Source organism: Salvelinus sp. IW2-2015, linkage group LG37 (assembly GCF_002910315.2).
Source record: "Salvelinus sp. IW2-2015 linkage group LG37, ASM291031v2, whole genome shotgun sequence".
In the NCBI taxonomy this organism is placed as follows: domain Eukaryota; kingdom Metazoa; phylum Chordata; class Actinopteri; order Salmoniformes; family Salmonidae; genus Salvelinus; species Salvelinus sp. IW2-2015.
The window spans coordinates 15,581,472-15,608,946 of record NC_036876.1 but is presented as its reverse complement, the minus strand read 5'-3'; the positions used below and the strand labels follow the sequence as shown (position 1 = coordinate 15,608,946).

The 27,475-nt window shown below is 41.4% G+C and overlaps 1 protein-coding gene across 2 annotated transcripts in view; it reads right to left on the bottom strand.

The window, feature by feature from the left end:
* stim2b (stromal interaction molecule 2b) overlaps positions 1–27,101 on the bottom strand; it is an 85,447-nt gene extending 58,346 nt beyond the window's left edge. Inside the window, exon 1 of one of the 2 annotated variants that reach the window (XM_023981972.3) lies at positions 25,628–27,101. In XM_023981972.3, the coding sequence (XP_023837740.1) occupies positions 25,628–25,760 (133 nt within the window). In that variant the 5' untranslated portion in view covers positions 25,761–27,101. The remainder of the gene's footprint in view (positions 1–25,627) is intronic. The other variant, XM_023981973.3, reaches the window with a different exon arrangement.
* Between the last annotated feature and the right edge of the window lie 374 nt (positions 27,102–27,475).

Sequence of the window (27,475 nt, the reverse complement as noted above, 5' to 3'; positions counted from 1 at the left end):
CCGGTCCTGGAAAGGGCACATTCCCCGAGACTCACCTGTCATCCTGGCTCCCGTCGGACCTTGGCTTTCGTCGTACAATGTTTTTGGTGGCACCCAATGGTTCCTGACATCACCGCATTTGTTGCAGCCTGCACTGTGTGTGCGCAAACAAGACTCCACGGCAAGCTCCGGCTGGCCTCCAACCACTCCCTGTTCCTCACCGCCCCTGGTCCAATATATCCTTGGACTTTGTCAAGGGCCTCCTTCCGTCAGATGGCAACACCACCATCCTTACGGTGGTGGATAGGTTTTCCAAAGCCGCCCATTTTATCCCCCTTCCTAAGTTGCCCTCAGAGAAGGAGACGTCTTCCGGATCCATGGACTTCAGGTCGACATGGTCTCCGATCGCGGTCCTCAGATCTCATCCCGGTTCTGGAAGGCGTTCTGCACCCTCATTGGGCCGTCGGCTAGCCTGTCCTCTGGTTTTCATCCCCAGTCTAATGGCCAGGTGGTGCGAGCCAATCACGACTTGGAGACAACTCTTGCCTCATCTCCACCAATCCCACAACCTGGAGCCAGCACCAAGTGTGGGTGGAATATGCCCGCAACACCCTTCCCTGTTCTGCTACTGGTCTCTCGCCTTTTGAGTGTTCCCTGGGATATCAGCCCCCGCTCTTCCACGAGCAAGAGGTCAGCATACCTTCTGCCCAGATGTTCGTACGTCGCTGTCCCGCTACCTAGAAGAGAGCCCCGGGCCACTCTTCTCAAGACCCCCTCCAGGTATCGACGACAGGCAGACCGCCACTGAACCCCTGCTGCCCGCTACAGTCTTGGGCAGAGGGTATGGCTTTCCACTCGGGAGTCCCGCAAACTTTACCCCCGTTTTATCAGTCTTCTGTTGCCCCGCACCCTCCGTATACATCCACTTTCCATGTATCTAGAATTAAACCCCTCTCACAGCTCTTTGTATCCTGTTTCCAGCCTGTCCTGACCCTGATCCTGCCTGCCGTCCTGTACCTGCCTGACTTTGAATTGGATTACGACCTGCCTTGACCTACCATTTGCCTGCCCCTTGTACTTTAATCAACTCTGAGACTCGTACTATCCGCCTCCTGTGCCATGATACACAACCCCCATTGCTTTCCCAGACAGGGTTCAACACTTCTTCTAAATACACACGTTTGTCCTGTAAAACACAAGACCTGCCTGGCTCACGCACACACTCTCTGTTGACTTCGGCATTTAAATAACTTTTAGGTGACCTCAGGCCTCAGAAATAAACTGGGATATCCTGTCCTGAGGTTAACCTACAAGTTTACTAGGCTGCGAGTGAGTCTTCAAGTTTAGGTACAAGAGCGGGAGCTGGGGGAATCCCTCCTATTTGGATTCCAGTGCATTACTTATGTAATACAGAACACTATGTAATATAGTAGTCTATTTACCCCAATCCCACCGCCTATCAACCGCCCACCACCGAACACAACCCCAGTCCATCACAGAACCATCATAAAGGGCACCCCTAATCCTCTGCTTAGATGGGCAAAAACAAAGGAGAGAGAGAGAGGGGGAATTAAGCAAATCGCAACGAGGCAGCACACAAAGCCTACTGATTCAAAAACTTCCAGAAAAGGAGATTCATCACGGCCTGGAGTCCCAGGAATGCTTAGATCAACGCCGGAACAGGAGATGTGATGTGTGCAGCCAGTCGGCCGAAAGAACAAAAGAAAGAGGGACTCTTCTAATTAGCTACACCTACTTCCTCGTCGCTCCCTGGTTAAAAGCTCAGAGGTCATCTCTATGACTGGAGTTCCAGGTGAACCTGTGACCCTAGAGATTAGTAAGGAAGAAAGAGAGAGAGAGAGAGAGAGGGCGGGTGAAGAGAGGATTAAAAGATGTACAAAAGGAGAGTGCATTCCCTTCAAAGGAAATGAAACACTGGAAAAATGACCAAAAATGACCATGAGTACATAATAATGTACTAGCCTATATGTAGTCGAAAAGCCCAAACATACATACAAACACCACAATGACATTGAAATAGTTTCTAGTGGCACCTCAAATTATATTACATTGAACAGCCACGCAGAAAGACAAACAGGGTCTCTTGTCTCGCATGTCCAATTATGGTACACAGAGTACACAGAGAGAGTACACAGTGAATACACTCTAAGCACTGGGCTTAACAATTTCCTCATGTGTGTCATGGCCTAAGGGAGTAGGAGCTTTGTGAAGCAGCATAGGGGGTCATGACTCCTCTCCCTATGAACTCATGAGAAAGAATACTATGACAGGGGGCTACAATGCTAGCCTGGTTCCATATCCGTTTGTGTTGCCTTGCTAACTTATATGATCATTGTCAAGCCATTGTCATATAGGAATTAGCAAGACAGCACATCAGACATGGAACCAGGCTACTGTAATGCTCCTCTTCTGTAGCCCTTCACACAATGGTACCCATGAGCCCACAGTAATGGCATCCCAGCTACCACATTTGGTTCCTTGGAAGTTGTGGGAACGTTCGTTTTTGGTTTCCCATTGATTCTCGGAACGACATCATACGTTTCCGGTCCATTAAAACAGTTTTAAATGAAGTGAACATTTTGCCTGTTCTGGGAACATACATTTTTAGGTTGCAGGGAGGTTCTGAGAATGTTTTACTATGGTTCCCTGACATTTCTTCTGGGAAGTTTTATTAACGTTCTGAGAATGGAAATTAGATTATTTAAAAAGGTTATTAAATAATGTTCGGAGAACATGTTTAAGACTTTTAATAACACTGCTAGGTTAAATTGGGTTAACTCCAAGCACAGATAGGACACATGGAAATTAATTTGCTTAAACATTGCATTAATCATGCAAACATTTATTTTTTTATTGTGGCACAGCGTCAGTGAGATTAAAACTTATGCTCTTCTGTTCTCTATCCATGGAATTAGTCCACTGCGCCACAAGGAGCTTGTATGCCATGTTTGTTTTACTCATTAAGTAGTTCATTTTAGTCTATTCAAACAGATCTCATTTCAAAGGAAACAAGCAATGAACACACCTGAACACACTTAACAAAAGATAGAGGATAGAAACAGTTTTGCTGATGCTGAGAATGTCATGTATATGTTTCGAAATAGCATTCTTAGAAAGTTCTCTGAATGTTACTCAAGTTCTCGTGTGGTTTATATGGAACGTTTTTGGAACAATTTGAGAACATGACTAAATAGAACCACGAGGAAACATGATGCTGAAGTACTGAAATTCCCACAGAAGAACGTTGTTTAGAGAACATTAAAGAAACAATTGTGAGAACATGACTTTAATTAGAACCATGAAGAACACTGTAGGAAACGTTATGCTGAAGTACTGAAATTCCCACAGAAGAATGTTGTTTCTTAACGTTCTCTGAACTATACTGAACAAAAATATAGACGCAACATGTAAAGGGTTGGTCTCATGTTTCATGAGCTGAAATAAAAGATCCCAGAAATGTTAAATATGCACAAAAAGCTTGTTTCTCTCAAATTTTGTGCTCAAATTTGTTTACATTCCTGTTACTGTTTCTCATTTGCCAAGATAATCCATCCACCTGACAGGTGTGGCATATCAAGAAACAGATTAAACAGGATGATCATTACACAGGTGCACCTTGTGCTGGGGACAATAAAAGTGTGCTGTTTTGTCACAGAACACAATGCCAAAGATGTCTCAAGTTGAGGGAGTGTGCAATTGGCATGCTGTCTGCAGGAATGTCCACCATAACTGTTGACAGAAAATGTAATGTTCATTTCTCTACCATAAGCCACCTCCAACGTCTTTTTAGAGAATTTGGCAGTACGTCCAACCAGACTCACAACCTCAGACCATGCGTAACCACACCAGCTCAGGACCTCCACATCCGGCTTCTTTACCTGCGGGATCATCTGAGACAAGCCACCCAGACAGCTGATGAAACTGAGGAGTATTTGTCTGTAATAAAGCCTTTTTGTGAGGAAAAACTCATTCCGATTGGCTAGGCCTGGCTCCCCAAATGGGTGGGTCTATGCCTTCCTAGGCCCACCCATGGCTGCGCACCTGCCCAGTCATGTGAAATCCATAGATTAGGGCAAGATTTATTTATTTCAATTGACTGATTTCTTTATATGAACTGTAACTCTGTAAAATCTTTGAAATTGTTGCATGTTGCTTTTATATTTTTGTTCAGTATATTTGACAACATTGCTAATGTCAAACCAGTTGGAGAATGTTCCTAGAACATTATCAACATTTAAATTAAATGTAACCATGTTTAAACTTTTAGGAAACATTCTGTTAAAGTAATGATATAGCAAGACATTTTTTTTTGTTGTCAAGTTCCTTAAATGTGCTGAGAATGTTCCAAAGCCAAGTAACTATCCTGCACCTAGCTCTAAGAAACATATAGTTCTCAGAACATTATGTGCTAGCTGGGACGTGTTTTCCGCCAATGGTCCATATGATATCCTCATTGCTCTGTTAGTGACGTTTTATCAAGACAACCACACCAAAGTGAAAAATCTGACGTACAGTACCTACCCAGACAGCACATAACATTCTGAGAACCATATGTTTCTTAGAGCTTGCTGAGAGCGTTGTTGTTTTATGCTTATTTTGCATCCAGCCTTCCCTGTCACAAACGTTATAAGGAGTGGACCAAGATGCAGCGTGGTATGTTTCCATCCTTTATTATGGAATAGAAAATGTTAAAGAACGAAACAATAAAGGAAACGTGAAGCTAATATAATGCTCACAGGCAACTATACATAGACAAGATCCCACAAAGCACAATGGGGAAATGGCTACCTAAATATGATCCCCAATCAGAGACAACGGTAAACAGCTGCCTCTGATTGGGAACCATACTAGGCCAACATAGAAATATAATTCACCTAGATAACCCACCCTTAAATCACACCCCGACCTAACCAACAAAGAGAATAAAAGCTCTCTATGGTCAGGGCGTGACATTCCCATTCTGGGAATGGTGCAGGATAGTTTCTTGGCTTTGGAACATTCTCAGCACTTTTAATGAACTTAAATGAAAAAAATGATCTCTATTTCATTACTTTAACAGAATGCTTCCTAAAAGTCTAAAACATGGTTACATTTCATTTCAATTTTGGTAACGTTCTAGGAACGTTCTCCAACTGGTTTGATTTTGGGAATGTTATGTCAAATAGTTCAAAGAACATTAAGAAACAACACTCTTCTGACGAAATTTCAGTACTTCAGCATAACGTTTCCTACAGGTTTCCTCGTGGTTCAAATTTAAAGTCATATTCTCAAATTGTTCAGAGAATGTTAAGGAACAACTTTCTTCTGTGGGAATTTCAATGCTTCAGCATAATGTCTCCTACAGGTTTCCTCGTGGTTCTATTTCAAGTCTTGTTCTCAAATTGTTCTAAGAATTTTATGAAAACTTTCTATAAAAAACCACAAGAAAACTTTAGTAACGTTCAGAGCACGTTCTAAGAATGCTATTTAAAAACATATACATTTTGTTCTCAGCATCAACAAAACTCAAAACTCTGTTTAAGTGTGTTCAGGTGTGTTGGCCACGTCCACTAACTGGCCACACCTGATTAAAATGAGTGCTTATTTCCTTTGAAATGGGTTTTGTTTAAATAGACTAAAATGAACAGCTTTGTATGCATAAAAAAATAAATGCTTGATTAGTGCCTAAGGAAATGAATTTCCATGTGTCCCATCTGTGCTTGGAGTTCCAAAAAGTTAATCCAAAATAAGCTAGCAGTGTTATTTAAAAGTCTTATTGAAACATTCAAATGGCAATTTTAAGGACTTTTTTTTTTATACATCAAAATAATCTATAATTTTCGTTCTCACAGCGTTAATAAAAACTCCCAGGAAAATCTTAAATGAACCAGAGTAAAACCTTCTCAGAACCTCCCTGCAACCTAAAAATAAACATTCCCAGAACAAGCAAAAATGTTTACTTCTGTTCACAGAACGTTTAAAATTTAAAAAAAATTACCAGTCAGGAAACATAACGCTTTGTTCTCACAACCAATGTGAAACCAACACCATACGTTGCCACAACTTCCAAGGAACCAAATGTGATAGCTAGGTATTGTATATCATGGTGATGTGACAGATCGAAACAGATATCCCCATACCCAAAGCCAAGATCTTTCTGACAATGAATTTCGGGGGTTGTAAACTACAAGAGTGTCAAAGAATGGTCATTTACAACTAAAAACTAAACCACTACAACTAGCACATGCTTTTGGTACAAGTACTGTAGGCTTTTTCTACTGTACATCCTTCTATAATTGCTTCTGTATCATTTGAAAAGCTTCATAGACAACATTTGAGGACTCATCTTTAAGCATGTGATGTATGAAGACCTACATCTCTCTCATCCATTCGATACCCAGGCCAAGGACAAACATGAAACAGACGCCTCCATCGCCACAGACGAAATCTGAGAGACATGAAACACTGGTTATTAGCGTCCCCACACTTCTGAAGGTTACCAGGCCTATCTCTAAATAACTGGAACAGACAGTGGTGAGGGCACCGAGTGAAGGGCAGCAGCTACCATAATTGAAACGTAGACCTCACAAATGAGGTACCGACGGGAAAAAACTAAAGCCGTAACGTACATAGGCCTACGCGACCCCATTGCCTTTTGAACGAGTCGAGAGACGAAGAGAAAGCAAAAGAAAGGTCATCATTTTTTTTGGGTGGTACAGGTTCGCCGTCGATGTGTAATACAAGCCATGGTCCGTTGTGTACCGTGATCAAGGGGATGGCTAAGTGGCTCTTGAGAACACACCTGTTTGCCCGGACACACACCCCTGTTAGCAGTGCTGAAATGGATTACCACTCTCGGCCCCACAGCCGCCCCTTTCACCCACAATGCTCAGTTCTGAAACGGGATTGAGTGACCTTTCAATTGCCTTGGAACTGGTCACTCTGCTCCTCCCCCTTCCTAGGTGACAATACAACTGCAGCTAAGAGGAAGTTGTAAAAAGACAAGTAGCATCTACAGTAAGTAGCCAGTACAATTAGAAAAAAAGGGTTACAAAAGGGTTCTTTGGCTGTCCCCATAGGAAAACATTTGAAGAACCCTTTTTGGTTCCAGGTAGAACCATTTTGGGTTCCATGTAGAACCCTCTGTGGAAAGGGTTCTACCTTGTACCAACAGGATTCTTCAAAGGGTTCTCCCATGGGACCAGCCAAAGAATCCTTTTAGGTTCTAGATATAACTTTTTTTTTCCTAAGAGTGTATGACTAGGGTTGTGGCGGTCATGACATTTTGTCAGCCGGTAACTGTTATTAACATAAACACGTTTAGCATATCTGCGCTTCCACGCATACAAGCCGCCTTTGGAACATCTATATTTGAAAAAGTAATACGTCTATTTAATATACACCATCACAATTAATATCTTATGAAGAAAATGTATTTTAGAAGAACTGAATGGCATATTCCAATGGCCTTATGTTACTGATCTGGCTATGCCATACTCATAGCCTAGGCTGTTGTACGCTAGTTCATTTAGCAGACAAGATTTGCTTATAATACCGTGGCATTATTATATATTATATTATGTGATAGTAAGACAAATACAATTGAACATAGCTAAATAAAATAGAAAGAATATTTCTCCAAAACGATTACCGAGCGAGGGCACATGTGTTGTGCGGTAAAACAAAAGTGAGGATTTGAAACAGGTCCTATAGCCTACGCTTTATATAATGTTACTTGGCAACTTTAGCTGTGATACAAACCTTAAGAATGTCTTAAACCATATAGCCTATGGCTGTATGATGCGACTAATTATAATTTGAGAGTTGCAAAAAGGCACATGCTCTGTTTCTTGTGCAGGCAGCACACACTTCATCAGTCTCTTTCGCAATTTCAAAAGCAATTGATGATATTTTCACTCATCAGACTATTCTCAATTTAATCTGGTCTTTACATATTGCGTACTAATACGTGTGAAATGACATTTGATTTAGAATGGGCTACAAAAAAAATACATCCGTTGTCTATATATATATGCACTCGAATAGCGAATGGAGGAAGCTCTTCCCACGGTTACATATTAATATGACAGGTAGGCTACTCCGGTTGTAAAGCGGATTAATGTGCTTAATTGTAGGAGTTGAAAAATAAGTATATTAGCACTAGAAAACTGGGATCCTCTTTTTAAAGTGGCCAGTCAAAATTATGTTTTCGACCCCGTGATTGCACAATGACTGGGTTTATAAGAACACACATTTCACTAGGCTCATAGGCTATATCAGGACTCTCCAACCCTGTTCCAGGGGGCCTGATTATTAATGGATTTGAAAAAAGTCACTTTTATTTTTTTTATGCGCTCAGTTTCTTGCCTTAGTAGATTTCACACACTGGGCATTAGTCTCTCATTTCAGTTGAATGCATTCAGTTGTGCAACTGACTAGGTATCCCCTCTCCCTTCATTTACAAGTGATACTATTCTCACCCATCAGACTATTCTCAATTTAAATCTCGTCTTTACTTAAACTAAATAATGTGTCAAATTAGTTTTGATTTAGAATGGGCCATTATCATGCACCTGTCGGAACAGAGGCAGAGGCAAAAAAAGACACATCTGTATGCACTTGAATAGCAAATGTAGAACGCAGAGTTCATTTTTATGCCAGCCACGTAGGCTACTCCAGTTGTGAAGCAAAGCAATGTACTTAATATTAGGAAAGTGGAGAAACAAATATGGCCTAGCAATAGAAAGCTGGGATCCTCGTCTTTTAAATAGAACACATTTTTCATTCCACACATCAACCAGCTGTTTGAGGAGCTGGCTCTCGCTGCGCGACAGCTTATTGCGCTCAAACTCACTGCCAAGGCTCTCCAACCCTATTCCTGGAGAGATACCCCCCTGAAAAGGTTATCGCTGCAACCTCAGATGTTACTAACCTGATTCAGTTTATCAACCAGTTTAGCTTCACATCCAAAAGGCTGCCGCTGTTTTTGGCTTTGAGTTTGAAACAAGATCCACGACAATCATGGAATGTTAAAAAATATGTATTATGCATATCAGCTCCGGCTGGGAAAGCACTGGATCCATTTCAGAACTGGACCTTTAACTCCCATCATCATTTATCCTCATCATTCAGATTATTCAAATACATATCATTAAGTGTTTTATTTAATTTTCATTGAAGTGTGATTAAAGGGACAATAAAGCGCTGAGTACCAGGCCATTAGCAAGTTTGGTAGACCACCAGCACCATTCATTAACAGAGTGCTGTTTTGGAGTGCCTAGCAGTGGTGTAAAGTACTTAACATTTATTTTTTATTTTTAACATGGGGGTATCTGTACTTTACTATTTATATTTTTGTCAACTTTAACTTCACTACATTCCTAAAGCAAATAATGTACTTTTTACTCCATACATTTTCCCTGACACACAAAAGTACTCGTTACATGTTGAATGGCTAGCAGGACAAAAGAACTGTCAAATTCATGCACTTATCAAGAGAACATCCCTGGTCCTTCCTATTGCCTCTGATCTGGCGGACTCACTAAAGACAAATGTTTTGTTTGTAAATTATGTCTGAGTGTTGGAGTGTGCCCCTGGCTATCCGTAATTATTTTATATTAAACAAGTTTGCTAAATATAAGGAATTTGAATTGACTTGTACTTTTATTTTTAATACTTAAGTATATATTAGCAATTACATTTACTTTTGATACTTAAGTATATTTAAAACCAAATACCTTTAGACTTTTACTCAAGTAGTATTTTCCTGGGTGACTTTCACTTGAGTCATGTTCTATTAAGGCATCTTTACTTTTACTCAAGTATGACATTTGGGTACTTTTTCCACCACTGGTGCCTAGCTAGTGACATAACGGTCACATGGCATTTGATTGTGGCAATGACGCAACGTTACAGCCCTACGTATGTTACATGTACTTGATAGACAGCTACTGTACTACTTCCAACAGATAATTGCTATTGCTGCATTGCAAAAGTGGATTTTTTATGTGGTGAACCAGTGACACAAAGGAATCAGAGCACACAGCTGTTTTAAAGCATGGTTTCCAAACCACTATAGTCTGGATGTAAATGTGGGCCTTGAATGAACAACCTCTCTTTTTCACACTCCTCTCATCATTGAGTAAAGTGAGACAGCAGTCCTTAGAAAACATATATAAACCTCCATGTGTAGCACATGCAACTGTATGACAGTGACAAACACAACAAAACATCCCTCCACTCGACCTCTCTTTCTCCCCGTGTGAGAGTATGCTCCGTCGTGAAAAGTGATTGAGTGTGTATGTGCATAGCTGAGCTATACAAGGTACAGTGGAGACGGGGCAGAGAGCATGCCTAAGAAATCCACACTGTCCCCATCCCCCGCCTCCCCTCGCTCCCCTAGCCGCCGACTACACCACATCATGTGCCCCCCTGCCAAGGGAAAGTCCCTGATATTAGAGGGCACCGCTATCCCCATCCAAAAATCCACCTAACACCCTTAACAGGCATGGCCTAGGCCAGATATCCAGCACCTCTCTTCTTCCGATCCAACGCTCCATCCAGACATCCACAGCCGTCGTCATTTGACTAATTCGCATAGGGATCTGGTGGGAGTCAAAACATTTTGCCCTTGTAGGGTTGAAGTGAGTTCACTTTGTGCAATATCATTGACGGCCATTGTAGGGTTATAGAGTGTTGTGTCTCTTTTCGATTTGTTTACGACATGATTCCATATGTGTTATTTCATAGTTTTGATGTCTTCACTATTATTCTACAATGTAGAAAATAGTAAAAAATAAAATAAAACCCCTTGAATGAGTAGGTGTCCAAACTTTTGACTGGTACTGTATACTGAGAATGTCCACATAACCGTCAGACTATTTTATTGGTAAACTAGACGGTAATGTAAAAGTTATGTTTTTTTTGTGATCCAATAAGTAATATAGTACACGTATCATAATTTGGTTGTCATCCAGAGAGGTTAGAAAAGCTATCTAGATCCTCTACGAGGCTGTGGAGGGATCCAAATTGTGGATTTAAAAGAAAAAAAATGAATCATCAGCATGCACTGACACCTTTGCTTTAAAGCCCTGAATTTCTAACCCTTTAATATTATTGTCGCATCTGATTTTCACGGCTAACATTTCGATGGCAATAATAAACAGATGTGCCGATAGTGGAGAAACTTGTTTTACTCCTCTTGACAGTTTAAAACTTTCTGTACTATTTTACACATATTACTATACATACTATACATAACTTTAACCAAAATTCTACAAAATTGAAATATTCCAGACATTTCTATATAACTCCAGTCGTACTTTATGAAAGGCCTTTTCAAAAATCAGCTATGAATACCAGGCTTGGTTTCCCAGATTTTTCATAGTGTTCTATTGTTTCCAGTACTTGTCTTATATCATCTCCAATGTATCGTCCATGTAAAAAACCTGTCTGATTAGGATTAATAATATCCGACAATACCTTTTAAATTCTATGCACTAAGCATTTTGTAAGAGGCCTCTAATTGTTTAAACGGACTGGATCTTTAAATGTACCACTTGGATCATGTTTCAGTAATAATGAAATCAGAACCTTCTTGGTGAATGTCTGATAATCTACCATTTAAATAGGAGTGGTTAAAACATGCCATAACGGTCCTCTGAGTAAATCAAAAAAAGGTTTGGTATACCATAACTGCCATGCCATCAAGCCCTGGAGATTTCCCAGACTTAAAGGCTTTAATTAAATTGGCTTTCACATGAGTCATCCTGTAGAGCTGTTAATTTCACATTATTAATAGACAACAAAAAAATCCATACAATTAGCGGAGACGGAGACAAATGAAAACATATGCTTAAAGTCCTTTACTAACTCTTTCAAATATAGTTTGGTGAATCATGGGTGACTGTGTCTATTGGAACAAGTTTCAGTAAATTCTTCATGGTAGCATTTATATGTTGAAGATAAAAAAATAATTTGATGCATTGTTCCCCATATTCCACCCAGTTCCTTTAATTTTTTTAATACATTACACTTGATATTTCTTGAATAAGATCCTCCATTTCACTTTGTTTTTCCTCTAACTTATTCTGAGCCTCCACGGTACAGTTTTTATTGCTATCTGCACTGTTAGTCCTTCAATTTCCTTTGTTAATATGGACTCTTTTTGACCTAAATTGCTTTTGCTTTAGAGATGAGTACTGAATTACATGGCCTCTAAAAGGCACATTTAAAAGTGTCCCAAAAAATAAGGGCATCTGCTGTACCTACAGTTGAAGTCGGAAGTTTACATACACTTAGGTCAGAGTCATTAAAACTTGTTCTTCAACCACTCAACAAATGTATTTATAACAAACTATAGTTTTGGCAAGTCGGTTAGGACATCTACTTTGTGCATGACACCAGTAATTTTTCCAACAATTGTTTACAGACACATTATTTCACTTATTCACTAAATCACATTTCCAGTGGGTCAGAAGTTTACATACACTAAGTTGACTGTGCCTTTAAACAGCTTGGGAAATTCCATAAAAGTATGGCTTTAGAAGCTTCTGATAGGCTAATTGACATCATTTGAGTCCAATGGAGGTGTACCTGTGGATGTATTTCAAGGCCTACCTTCAAACTCAGTGCCTCTTTGCTTGGCATCATGGGAAAATCAAAAGAAATCAGCCAAGAAACAATTATAGACTTCCACGAGTCTGGTTCATCCCTGGGAGCAATTTCTAAACGCCTAAAGGTACCACGTTCATCTGTACAAACAATAGTACGCAAGTATAAACACCATGGAACCATGCAGCCGTCATACCGCTCAGGATAGAGACGCGTTCTGTCACCTAGAGATGAACGTACCTTGGTGCGAAGAGCGCAAATCAATCCCAGAACAACAGCAAAGGACCTTGTGAAGATGCTGGAGGAAACAGGTATAAATTATCTATTTCCACAGTAAAACGAGTACTATAATCAACATATCCTGAAAGGCCGCTCAGCAATGAAGAAGCCACTGCTCCAAAACCACCATAAAAAAGCCAGACTACGGTTTGCAACTGCACATGGGGACAAAGATCGTACTTTTTGGAGAAATGTCTTCTGGTCTGATGAAACAAAAATAGAACTGTTTGGCCATAATGACCACCGTTATGTTTGGAGGAAAAAGGGGGATGCTTGCAAGCTGAAGAACACCATCCCAACTGTGAAGCATGGGGGTGGAAGCATCATGTTGTGGGGGTGCTTTGCTGCAGGAGGGACTGGTGCACTTCACAAAATAGATGGCATCATAAGGAGGCAAAATTGTGTGGATATATTGAAGCAACATCTCAAGACATCAGTCAGGAAGTTAAAGCTTGTTCGCAAATGTGGCTTCCAAATGGACAATGACCCCAAGCATACTTCCAAAGTTGTGGCAAAACGGCTTAAGGACAGCAAAGTCAAGGTATTGGAGTGGCCATCACAAAGCCCTGACCTCAATCGCATAGAAAATATGTGGGCAGAACTGAAAAAGCGTGTGTGAGCAAGGAGGCCTACAAACCTGACTTACACCAGCTCTGTCAGGAGGAATGGGACAAAATTCACCCAACTTATCATTGGAAGCTTGTGGAAGGCTACCCAAAACGTTTGACCCAAGTTGAATTTAAAGGCAATGCTACCAAATACTAATTGACTGTATGTAAACTTCTGACCCACTGGGAATGTGATGAAAGAAATAAAAGCTGAAATAAATCATTCTCTACTATTATTCTGACATTTCACATTCTTAAAATAAAGTGGTGATCCTAACTGGCCTAAGACATTTTTACTAGGATTAAATGTCAGGAATTGTGAAAAACTGAGTTTAAATGTATTTGGCTAAGGTGTATGTAAACGTCCGACTTCAACTGTATGTTATGTCGTAAAAACTCAGTTATAAATTCTTCTGTCCTAGTTAAAATTATCATCCAATAGGTTTGATTACATTTCCAATATCCTCAGCAACATGGAAATTCTGTAAGAGTAATATATATGCCAATTATGTGATGATCCGACCGCATTCTGTTCCCTATCAACACTTTTTAAACTTATGGTGCCAGAGAGAATGACATAAGAAAGTAGTCAAGACGACTAGCTTGATTGAGCCTCCGCCATGTATATCTCACTAGGTCAGGATATTTAAGCCTCAATATATCCACTAGTTCCAATATATCCATGACATTCGTGATTTCCTTAAGTGCATGAGGGTGATAGTTTGTAGTGGGATTTCCTTTACGGTCCACAGAGGTATTCAAAACCGCATTATAATCTCCCACCATAATAATAGGGTTTTGTATTGCTTGTAGGGTTGATAAATGATGATATATATTTTCAAAGATATGTCTTAACATATGCATGACCTGTGCCACACCATCTAAAAAAAATATGCCAGCATGTACGAGTGTGTGTATAAGAAGTATAAGGAATGTGTGTGTGTTAGTGTGTTTACATGTTTGCTAATAGTGTGTCCTTCAGGGAACGTACCCGCATCACAAAAGGCAGAGAGAAAGACAGACAGACAGGAGTTGAGCAGACACAAGCTCAGGGGTCAACACCTTGTGGAGTTCCGGAAAGGAACAACAAAAGCCCTGTGGGTCGACCTGTCTGCCAGCCAGCTGAGGCCAGTTTCCTCTGCTTTGACTGGTGCTTATAGGCCACTTACAGCAGGAAGTTAAGTACAGTACAGCTGGTGACCTACAGTGCGGAAACTATTTAGACCCCTTGACTTTTTCTACATTTTGTAATGTTACAGCCTTATTCTAAAATTGATAAAATATTTTTATCTCAATCTACACACAAATACCCCATAATGACAAAGCAGAAACGTAGGTCTTTGTTGATGCACCTTTTGGCAGTGATTACAGTCTCGAATCTTCTTGGGTATGACGCTACAAGCTCGGCACACCTGTATTTGGGGAGTTTCTCCTCTTCTTCTCTGCAAATCCTCTCAAGCGCTGTCAGGTTGGATGGGGAGCGTCTCTCCAGAGATGTTCAAATCGGGTTCAAGTCCGGGCTCTGGCTGGGCCACTCAAGGATATTCAGAGACTTGTCCCGAAGCCACTCCTGCGTTGTCTTGGTGGTACGCTCAGGATTGTTGTCCAGTTGGAAGGTGAACCTTCGCCCCAGTAAGACATCCTGTGCGCTCTGGAGCAGGTTTTCATCAAGGATCTCTCTGTACTTTGCTCTCTTAATCTTTCCCTCGAACCTGCCTAGTCTCCCAGTCCCTGCCGCTGAAAAACATCCTCACAACATGATGCTGCCACCACCATGCTTGACCGTAGAGCCTGATTGGCGGAGTACGGCAGAGATGGTTGTCCTTCTGGAAGGTTCTTCCATCTCCACAGAGGAACTGAGCTCTGAGCTCTGTCAGAGTGACCATCGGGTTCTTGGTCACCTCCCTGACCAAGGCCCTTCTCCCCGATTTCTCAGTTTGGCCGGGCAGCTAGCTCTTGGAAGAATCTTGGTAGTTCCAAACTTCTTCCATTTAAGAATGTGTTCTTGGGGACCTTCAATGATGCAGACATGTTTTGGTACCCTTCCCCAGATCTGTGCCTCGACACAATCCTGTCTCGGCGCTCTACGGACAATTTCTTCAACCTCATGGCTTGGTTTTTTGCTCTGACATGCACTGTCAACTGTGGGACCTTATATAGACAGGCGTGTGCCCTTCCAAATCATGTCCAAACAATTGAATTTACCACAGTTGGACAACTACCAAGTTGTAGAAACATCTCAAGGATGATCACTGGAAACCGGATGCACCAGAGCTCAATTTCGAGTCTCATAGCAATGGGTCTGAATACTTATGTAAAAGATATTTCCGTTTTTTTATTCTGCGTAAACTTGTTGATAGAGACTTCATGGTAAAGGAAACCCAGACACACAGAGCCAGCCACTGGGTGACTGCTGGGAAGTGAGAGATGATCACAGTGAATTTACATGTGACTTCTATTATGGGTGCTGACTTGAAGTATAAAGGATGTCCTCTATTCATGTGTTCACTGCAGTGATCAATTACATACTATATCTGAAAGCCAACATCCTTAAAATCAGGTCATATGAATATAATCAATGGTTAATATTTACATGTACATGTTAATTAAATGTTTATGCACATACTTATGTCTCATCTAAAGCTGTCCTGATGGCAACGTGTTGAGTGATTAGATACAGACGGGGCCAAAGTAAGCCATTAAAGTCCAATTATCTCTCCAGCCAGCGAGCACGGTTGAAAGCAGAGTCGGCGCCGTGACGCCAGAGCCCAGCTATGAGGAACCCTCGGAGCCTGTGTCCGTGTCACCATCGGGTCAGCCATGCATCCCGACCCGGATTCCGCCGACTTCACGGAGTTCCGACGCGCTTAGTAACGGACCACGGAAAGGAGAACGCCAGGCGGCTCTCTTGTTGGAAAAAAATTACTGCAGACTTTATAAATACACCCTGGTTCCATTCGGCCTGGACTCTGGCCCTAATAGGGATGGCTCACAACTCCCGCAGCCCCTGATCAAGATCGGAAGCAGCTGTCTCGGGTAAGCAGAGCAGACAGTCTGATGGAGTGACGTGAAACTCCAGGCCGTCTCAATGAATGGACCCTCGAGTCAGGGAGAGGGTGGGGGTAACTTACAGTATATGTAATTTAGTCATTTAGCAGATGTCCTAATCCTGAGTGACTTACAATAATTGCATTCAGTATGGAAATAGAGACAAGGGGTTGTTCAAGACACTAGTTTGAGAGGGTATCTCTGAGTTAACGTTTCAAAAGGTATTGCGCTTACGGAAGTAGATGGAAGCAGAGTTCGATTTGATACCATTGTGTGGTGGAACAGAATGTTTCAACTCTGTTTCAAGTGTTAGTTTCTTCCGGATGGATCACTTGAAAATGGCATATTCCTCTCTTTAGAGACTGACCGGGTTTGTTTATTTTAACACTAAAAGGAGCTAAATACACAGAAAGCCACAGAATTGTGAGGCAGTCCATGTTCGCACCGTCATGCGGTCACTTGGAACCCTAAACTGAACCTGGGAACTCACTCTGTAGCCCAGTCGTTGCTGCAGCAGGTAACGCCTGGTTTTCCTGAAGTGTAGTAGTCTCCATTTTGGCAGAAAATAAAAAAGGAAAGCTAAAGAAACGTCAAAAGAAAATAAGCATCCTGAAAACGCAAATGCTGAGTTCCAACTCCTTTTGGCGCACTTCAGAGTTAGAATCAACACGCCCTAGGGGACAGGCAAATGTTTACCTTCCTTTTCAAACAAGTCACCTTATTAATGCGGCCACTCTTGTTCGGAAAGATAACCACATCAATGCTGAGGTGGCCACCGTGCACTAAGTGGGTTTTCTCCAAACTCACAGGCTTTTAGTGGGCTTTTACTAACAATTTTGAGGGACAAACACTAAAAATAGCCTGAAAAATATTTCAGCCTCTTCAAAATGTTGCACATTTCCATCTTTGAGTAACCCACTCATAAAACCTGTCGCAGTAAAGACAGGTTTTTTTTTCTTTCAAAGAGTCCAATGAAAGCTTATGTAAAAGGAGATGATGACGGTACAGTTTCTCTCTTGAGGACTGTCATATTCCCAACGCATCATTTCAGAACTCTGTGTTCCTTTCTGGGAGACAGAAGGAAGGGCTTTGTTTGTTGAAACGCTAAACAGGCTATATACACAGTGGCATTTAAAAGTGAGGAAGTCCACGTACACATTGTCACTCAAGCAAGCCCCAGCCATCAACCAACCAGAGAAACTCACTTACACCCACCCCCCTCTACCCAAACATAAGGGGATGTATTGTACTCTATATGTTCATTAGCATGCTTTAAAAGGACAAACACTGATATATTGTTCAGGATCTTCGGTAAGTCCCGTAGTTTCAACAGCATAAGCTTCAAACATTTGCAGACTTGTACTGAGATTCAAGCTTTCACATACAGTGCATTCGAAAAGTATTCAGACCGCTTCCCTTTTTCTAAACTTTGTTACGTTACAGCCTTATTAAAAAAAAAATATCCTCAATCTACACACAATACCCCATAATAACAAAGCAAAAACTGATTTTTAGAATATTTTGCAAATGTATAACATAAAAAAAAATACTGAAATATCACATTTACATAAGTATTCAGACCCTTTGCTATGAGACTTGAAATTGAGCTCATGTGCATCCTGTTTCCATTGATCCTTCTTGAGATGTTTCCTCAACTTGATTGGAGTCCACCTGTGGTAAATTCAAATGATTGGACATGATCTGGAAAGGCACACACCTGTATATATAAGGTCCCACAGTTAACAGTGCATGTCAGAGCATAAACCAAAAAAAGGTAAAAATAATTGTCTGTAGAGCTTCGAGACAGGATTGTGTAGAGGAAAAGATATAGGGAAGATTACCAAAACATTTCTGCAGCATTGAAGGTCCCCAAGAACACAATCCATTTTAGAACAAGGCTGTAACGTAACAAAATGTGGAAATAGTGAAGGGGTCTGAATACTTTCCCGAATGTACTGCATAATAAGTTGTTTCAGCTATATAAGTTCAGCAGGTGTGAGCAATCCACCAACTGCCCGAAATGAAGCACTTCTGATCCCAGAAAGGCTTTTTTTAAGTCACTAACCACAAAACAACCATAACCACACTGGTCAACCATAAAACGACCAAGTGGTAAGACATTACAGTCAGTCCACCATGTATAAAACCTCATGAGCTCGCCCCATGACATGTCATCTAACCACGCTTGGTCCGTGCAATCATTAGTTCAAGAACTGTTCAAGAACTGCTCTAACCCTAACCACATCATTCTTCATCTTAGTTTCCTTGAACTGCGAAACATCATTTGTTTCCGTCATTGACACAGTGATGAAGGCCCATGTCTGTGAGGTCAGAGGTAATGATCCCTACTAATGCAACCAATGTGACTGGGCCAAACAGGACTTTGAGGATACAGTTAACAGTTGAATTCGGAAGTTTACATAAACTAGTTTTAATGACTCCAACCTAAGTGTTTCAACCACTTCACAAATTTCTTGTTAACAAACTATAGTTCTGGCAAGTCGGTTAGGACATCTACTTTGTGCATGACACAAGTAATTTTCCCAACAATTGATTACAGACAGATTGCACTAAATCACAATTCCAGTGGGTCAGAAGTTTACATACACTAAGTTGACTGTGCCTTTAAACAGCTAGGAAAATTCCAGAAAATGATGTCATGGCTTTAGAAGCTTCTGATAGGCTAATTGACATCATTTGAGTCAATTGGAGGTGTACCTGTTGGATGTATTTCCAGGCCTACCTTCAAACTCAGTGCCTCTTTGCTTGACATCATGGGAAAATCAAAAGAAATCAGCCAAGACCCCAGAAAAAAAATTGTAGACCTCCACAAGTGCTGGTTCATCCTTGGAGCAATTTCCAAACACCTGAAGGTACCACGTTCATCTGTACAAACAATAGTACGCAAGTATAAACACAATGGGACCACGCAGCCGGTCATACCGCTCAGGATAGAGACGCGTCTCTGTCACCTAGAGATGAACGTACCTTGGTGCGAAGAGGCAAATCAATCCCAGAACAACAGCAAAGGACCTTGTGAAGATGCTGGAGGACAGGTATAAATTATCTATTTCCACAGTAAAACGAGTACTATAATCAACATATCCTGAAAGGCCGCTCAGCAATGAAGAAGCCACTGCTCCAAAACCACCATAAAAAAGCCAGACTACGGTTTGCAACTGCACATGGGGACAAAGATCGTACTTTTTGGAGAAATGTCTTCTGGTCTGATGAAACAAAAATAGAACTGTTTGGCCATAATGACCACCGTTATGTTTGGAGGAAAAAGGGGGATGCTTGCAAGCTGAAGAACACCATCCCAACTGTGAAGCATGGGGGTGGAAGCATCATGTTGTGGGGGTGCTTTGCTGCAGGAGGGACTAGTGCACTTCACAAAATAGATGGCATCATAAGAAAGCAAAATTTTGTGGATATATTGAAGCAACATCTCAAGACATCAGTCAGGAAGTTAAAGCTTGGTCGCAAATGTGGTTTCCAAATGGACAATGACCTCAAGCATACTTTCAAAGTTGTTGCAAAATGGCTTAAGGACAACAAAGTCAAGGCATTGGAGTGGCCATCACAAAGCCCTGACCTCAATCCTATAGAAAATGTGTGGGCAGAACTGAAAAAGCGTGTGCGAGCCAGGCCTACAAACCTGACTCAGTTACACCAGCTCTGTTGGGAGGAATGGGACAAAATTCACCCAACTTATCATGGGAAGCTTGTGGAAGGCTACCCAAAACGTTTGCCCCAAGTTGAACAATTTAAAGGCAATGCTACCAAATACTAATTGACTGTATGTAAACTTCTGACCCACTGGGAATGTGATGAAAGAAATTCAAAACATCACAGGGATTTTTTACTAGGATTAAATGTCAGGAATTGTGAAAAACTATGTATGTAAACTTCCCACTTCAACTGTATGTAGGCCCTATGTGACCATTTCCACTCCAAAGCCTCTCTCCTCTTCCCCCTTTCCTCTGAAAAGAGGCTACGTCAAACCAGTCACACAACCTTGGGTAAGGTCTGCAGAAGGTTTAGGCGCCAAATCGTAAAACCCCGCACCCGCACCCTCACCATATGACCCCTAACAACCCAGAAGGGGGGCGGCTCGAACCCGCAACCTTTCCCTTACAGCAGGCACACGATACCCATCTGCTGGACCACAGGAAATTCCTTCATTTTTTTTTTTGCGGCCAGAGGCCATTTCAGGCCAAGGACATGCTGTTATGTAGTGGCCCACACACATGCCCATGCCTAAAGGAAAAATGCATACATAAGTAAACGTATACATACTTACAGACACACACACACTACACTCATTAACCTAGAGCTCACAGTCATTGCCTGAAGATGTACACACAACCACATTTTCACTCATGTACACATACACTCACAACGACGAACAAACACACAGTACAAATACAGTACCCCAGTTATGCGTACTCACACACAATAACTTGACAGAAATAGAACCAGTCACACACACACTGACTTGATTTTTCAGAGGACCGCAGTGCAAAAGGCCAGGTGATCTTCTCAAATGGGCCAGATGGAAAATGGCATATTCCATCACTTCCACTGAGGCTATTATCTCGAAGCTACGACCCAGCTCCCTTTACACACCCACACACACTAGCCCTACAACAGTACAAGGTCCACTGGGAGGAAAACCCAATAGAGTTCCAAACTCGCATGTAATCAGTCATCACGCTCCACAGTTGATGTTGTGGAAAAGTCAAGGATGCTTTCACGTTATTGATCAGTTTATATCTCACTTTATTTTTAAGGCCCCGGTTTTGTCATTTTAAAACGGACAGGCACGCTGTAAACGTATAAGCGCTGTCTAAATTAAGTATTTATTGCTTTCACAAATAGCTTCAGGTGTTAAAGAGATGGATTTATTGAAAACATTTCAGACTGGGTTTCAAGGCTCATCTTGCATGTGCGAGAAAAAAACTAAACAGATTTAACATGCATTTCACGGCTTAGTTTTATGCTTTGACAATTCTTATCCAGTAATATTTCAACTGTGACAAGTGTACGTTCTGCAGAAACGAGCCTCTTTCATCTCATATGTCATCACGGATCCTTATCAACTAACAAGAACTAATGGAAGTCCCCTAAAGTAAGGTTAGTCTATGGAGGCCTCGTCTATTTGCTCTGGATGAGAATGACTGCCTCCTGAGAAGAAGCAGGCTTCTAATGACAACTGTTGAACTCAAAACGGTTTACTATAATTAATCTCACTGGGTCTATTTCAGTGGAGGCTCATCAGAGGAAGGGGAGGACAATACTCCTCAGTGAATGTCAGAAAAATATAAATAGTAAATCATTTTTTTTAAAGTATACTTTTTAGATAAAACTATACCAAATATATATTCACGTCACCAAAACACAGTTTTGCAATAAAAGTCTACAGTAGCCTCAACAGCACTCAGTAGAGTAACACCATGGTATAGCCGGAGGACAGCTAGTTTCCTTTCTCCTATGGGTACACTGACTTCATAACAAAACCTACGAGACTCATGGTTCTACCCAGCCTTCCATAGACTTACACAGTAATGATGATGACTTTCGGAGGACATCTTCCAACCTACAGTATCAGCTCTTGCAGCATGAACTGACATGTCCACCCAATCATTGGATCAGAGAATTAATCTAGTACTGAAAGCTACAGCTAGCTAGCACTGCAGTGCATAAAATGTGGTGAGTAGTTGACTCAAAAGAGAGAGAAAGACAATAGTTGAAAAATGTTGAACAAATTAATTTCTTTAAAAATGGAGAAGCAAGAGAGATAGTTTTTTTTTTTTTCACTTTTACTTTGCTAGTGAATGCAGCTAGTTTAGCCTACTGAAACACTTGCCTCAAACAGAGAGGGATGCTATGTTAGCTAGCTGGCTATGGCTATCCAACACTGAAACTCTTCCAAGTCAAAGTAAGCGTTTGGTGTTATTAATTTATTGTCACCAGGGCCCACCAGTGTAACTGCTAAACTGTAGCGGGTTTACTAATGCATTAGTTCTAGTAGCTATGTTGACTATGACGTTAGCTAATATGGTGACAACGATGTAGGCTGTGTGCTGCGTTTAGTGGTTTTGATATGACGGTTTGCCAAGGATTTTTTTTTTTGCCTAGTCACAGACAGCTGATGTGTTGTGCACTAAGTCCACAAGCGAAGGGAAAAGGTGAGAGGAGGAGAGCACATAGATGAGAGAAGGAATTATACAACAAACAAAATGTTTATACGTGACTGCCATGAAAGTGAACTGTGTTTGTGTGTGATCCGTGGAGTATTCATTCCGCCGATTCTGTTGAAAAACGTTTCTTAAATGGAAGCAAACGGAACGGGGATAAACATACCTGCATTTGTCCAATATAAACTCTCATTTGCAATTGTTGGACTAATGATTACACCCTAGATCAACTAGATGCAGGCAAGAAGAGTGTGCAAGGCGGTATTGAATGTGTCACTGTCTGTCACCTTGATTACTCTGAATTTCTCTCTCAACCTGTGCACCTACATTGTAAAATGTCATTCCTAGGCTAGGTTGTAGCAATCTCATGATGGGCATAGGGAAAATTAGAGTCTCATGCATTAGCTTAAACCTATTGATGTTACATTGAGCTAGGTGAATGGAATATGAATGACAGTCATCCAATATGCTGTAATAGAAATAAGGCCATGCTCATAAAAAATAATCATCCTCCATTATCTTAAAATCTCTTAAGGATCGGCCCCTTTTTTTCAATTTTCGCCTATAATGACATACCCAAATCTAACTGCCTGTAGCTTAGGCCCTGAAGAAAGGAAAAGCATATTATTGGTACCATTTGAAAGGAAACACTTTGAAGTTTGTGGAAATGTGAAAGGGATGTAGGAGAATATAACACACTTTTTTTTTTTGTACCATCATCTTTGAAATGCAAGAGAAAGGCCATAATGTATTATTCCAGCCCAGGTGCAACTTAGATTTTGGCCACTAGATGGCATCAGTGTATGTGCACAGTTTTAGACTGATCCAATGAACCATTGCATTTCTGTTCAAAATGTTATCAAGACTGCCCAGATGCGCCTAACTTGTTTATTAACAACTTTTCATGTTCAAAACTGTGCACTCTCCTCAAACAATAGCATGGTATTCTTTCACTGTAATAGCTACTGTAAATTGGACAGTGCAGTTAGATTAACAAGAATTTAAGCTTTCTGCCAATATCAGATATGTCCATGTCCTGGGAAATGTTCTTGTTACTTACAACCTCATGCTAATCGCATTAGCCTACGTTAYCTCAACCGTCCCGCAGGGGACCCACCAATCCTGAAGAAGTTTTAAACGTCAACAAGCTCCACTGGTCMATTTCTGTGTTGTGGGTTGTCAACCATTATGGATGATTCCCCTGCTTATACCAACCTCCAATATTTCACAGGGGCCTGAACATTTTTGAGAGCTTGTGCACTTGACCACCTTCATACCATGCAGTGGAGAAGAGCACTTGATGTCTTTATTCTGACATGGCTCCAAATGTGTGAAAAGCCATGAAGCTACTGTAGCTTGCCTCATTCCAGACCTCACTTACGGTGACCCCACTTATCTGTGCTCTTAGTTACCCAATAATCATGTTCTTCTTTCATATAAAGCCTTCACTACTTAATCTGACTTGCCACTCATATCAGCATGTGTGTGAAAGTGACTGCCTTGCCACTCATATCAGGATTTCTGTGAAAGTGACTGTTTAGGAGTCGTTATGTTAACCCTGGCATGGGGATTATGGGCTCCTCCCCAGTAGCAAGGCCTTTTGTTCAGCTGGCTGCGTGTTCCTCACTTATCCTATAGGCTCCTGTCCCGTGAGGGCTTGAACCAGACCAACATAATCAGAGATGACAGCGACACAATACTGTAAAAACACCATCCTGACCTGATATTAGATTAACAGCTGTTGAATTTGGAGCAGTGAGGAGGAAGTGGTGGTTGATGGGTAACCTTGACTGAGACCTGTGCCAGTAGCCTGTTCCTAAAGTGTCTTAGGAGTGCTGATCTAGGATCAGTTTTGCCAGTTCGATCATAATGAAGGTGTTTATACGACGAGTGTACAAAACATTAGGAACACTTTCCTAATATTTAGTTGCGCCCTCAGAACAGCCTCAGTTCTTCAGGGCACGGACTCTACAAGGTGTCGAAAGCATTCCATAATGCTGGCCCATGTTGACTCCAATGCTTTCCACAGTTGTGCCAAGTTGGCTGGATGTCCTTTGGGTGGTGGACCATTCTTGATACACACGGGAAACTGTTGAGTGTAAAAAAAAAACACAGCAGCGTTGCAGTTCTTGACACAAACCAGTGCACCTGGCAGCTACTACCATACCCCGTTCAAAAGGAACTTCAATATTTTGTCTTGCCCATTCCCCTCTGAATAGCACACATACACAATCCATGTCTCAATTGTCTCAAGGCTTAAATTCATCTTTCTCCTCCCCTTCATTTACACTGATTGAAGTGGATTTGACAAGTGACCTCAATAAGGAATCATAGCTTTCACCTGGTCAGTGTTCCGAATGTTTTGTACACTCAGTGTACCTGATCTTAGATCAGCACTATATGCTTGATAGCACCATTGCCAATGCTTTAGTTCAGCCATGCTCAGTTGTTTCGGGAATTAAGGGGATTTATAAGAGATTGAGCTGTACTGTGCCTCACACAGGCCAGCCCGTGTGAACAAACACATGGACATATAGCCTACAGTGGCTAGGTAGCCTACTCCCATTTTACATTAGTCAGTCAAAAATAGTTGCTTCAGGCCGCATACCCTCACATACTCTAAAATCAGCAGACCCTGGAGGTGTGAAGTTTAAGGTTACACACAAGCAAAATGACAGTAAAAGGATGCGCTCCATCGTTTGGTCGGTCGTTCCCTATGAAGAAATCGTGCATTCCTGCCATGCCGGCATTCCTTGGCAATGCACAAGAAAAAGAGGTGACTGGCGACTCCCGACGCAGTCAGTTTTCCAGAAGGACTGTGCGTGGCATTCCTCTGAGAAAGCGAAGCGGTAAACATGCGTGAATATTAGGCAACAGTGTGTCTTGGATTAGCACGCTTACCTGTAGTGGCTACAATTGCGGCATCAGACGCACGATTCAACATATCATTTGAGTAGCTGCTTTCCAATCCCAGTACCGCAGAGATGACGAGTCCACGTAGCAATAAAATCACTGCTTGGTATAAGTAACTCATCGTGAGGGGAAGCCACTAATTGTTTGCCGTGTGAAGGGATGATAAATCAAACGATGGCTATGCCAAAATGGAAAGCTTTCTCCAAGGATTCAACCGGGTGCCAAGACTACGTAGAGAATTACGTTTTGGGCAGAAATATTCGAATGTGTCGAGTCACAAGAATGGAACGTCAGACACAACAGTTAGATAAAATGCACCCAACTTTTAAAAAACAGCATTGTTCAGATATACTCATATGATGTGGTCTATAACAGCAAAATAGTCTATAGGATCTGTTGGTGTAACAAATAAATGCTCCACTATTGGCATCTATAATGAATTCTAGGCCTGTCTACAAAAATAATGATCTAGCCTAATCCAAGTGTTCAGAACTTCAAATGAAGATATAGGACCTCAAAACTCCATCCGAAAATGACACCATTGTGTGACATGCCACGAAGTAACGTTAGACGTCAATAGATTCCCCTCAAGTGTTCCTTAAGGATCAATATTTTATTTTTTTTACGATTTAAAAGGTAGCTAGCTCTGAGGCAAACCGGTAGTCTACTTTGTTAAAGTGAACTTCAAAAGAAAAGAAAAAAGTGCAAATGGATAGTATGGAATCTTCTGTCTGAAAAAAAAACACACGACCAAATAAATAGGCTATATAGCTTGCTGCCAAGAAAAACAAACTGTGTATCCAACGCGGTTTAAAGTGCAATGTATCCCGATCCTCATGATTGAATTAAGACAAAATAGTCTCTGTACTCCCACATACAGTATGCACACATCGGGCTTGCTTTCAGCATATTGAGCACGCAGTCAGAGGTCCGCCTCCTCATATGTATGTAGCAAATCCACTCTGCAAAAAAAGGAAATCAGCAGCTTCTCTCTATTGCCCTTCAAAGTTCCTCCAACGCGTCCACAACGTTCACCTACTTCACCTACTTTTAACTTCGATTAAAAGTTAATGTCAGGTATTCATGTCTTCGTTTGACAACATCTGTTTGTCTGCTTCCCCTGGCGTCTCAATTGCATACCGGCTGATGCAGACACTAAAACTATGGAGCGGAAGTCGGTATGCAAATCACTTGACATCAGCCACTGCACATTTATTATCTCCCTGATGTGTTGGGGACATTTACGCTGGTTTGATGCGTTGTAACAATTTATCTTCTGTTTCTCGGGAGTGGGTCTGTAGCGGATACAATGTGTCTTGTTGTAGTTGAACACAGTGCAAGTAAGTCCACGCCGCAGAAACTGGCATTTGGTTTAAACATTTAGGTTTCCCCAGGGGCCTGTCGCTTTGCTGAACTGCATCCAAAAAGCAGAGGAATTCTCCTCAAACATTTCGGGGGAGTTTGCACGTCACGTTGACGCGGATGCTCAGATCGGTTGATTGTTTTCCACTTCCCTTTTTGTATTGCTCCCCAGAGTCCCCATGATTTGACAACTAACGAATCATCCAACGTTTCCTCTTTGCTGAGCACTGCCATTGGCCAGATTGTCCCAACATGGCAGAGTGTGATTGGTTGCTCGAGGCACCCCTTTGTCACTTTTGAACATGCGTGTCGCGGGGAAAAGTGTCCCAAGCCTTTATTGATAAGGCAAGCGGCATGCATTTGCAGGCTAGGCTATATGCAACAGAATATTTAGATTTAGTCAGATGACAGCATATTTCAAACAGCATATTGGCCACCTCTGCTAACCAGAGCCTCATATGGCTCTGACCCTCA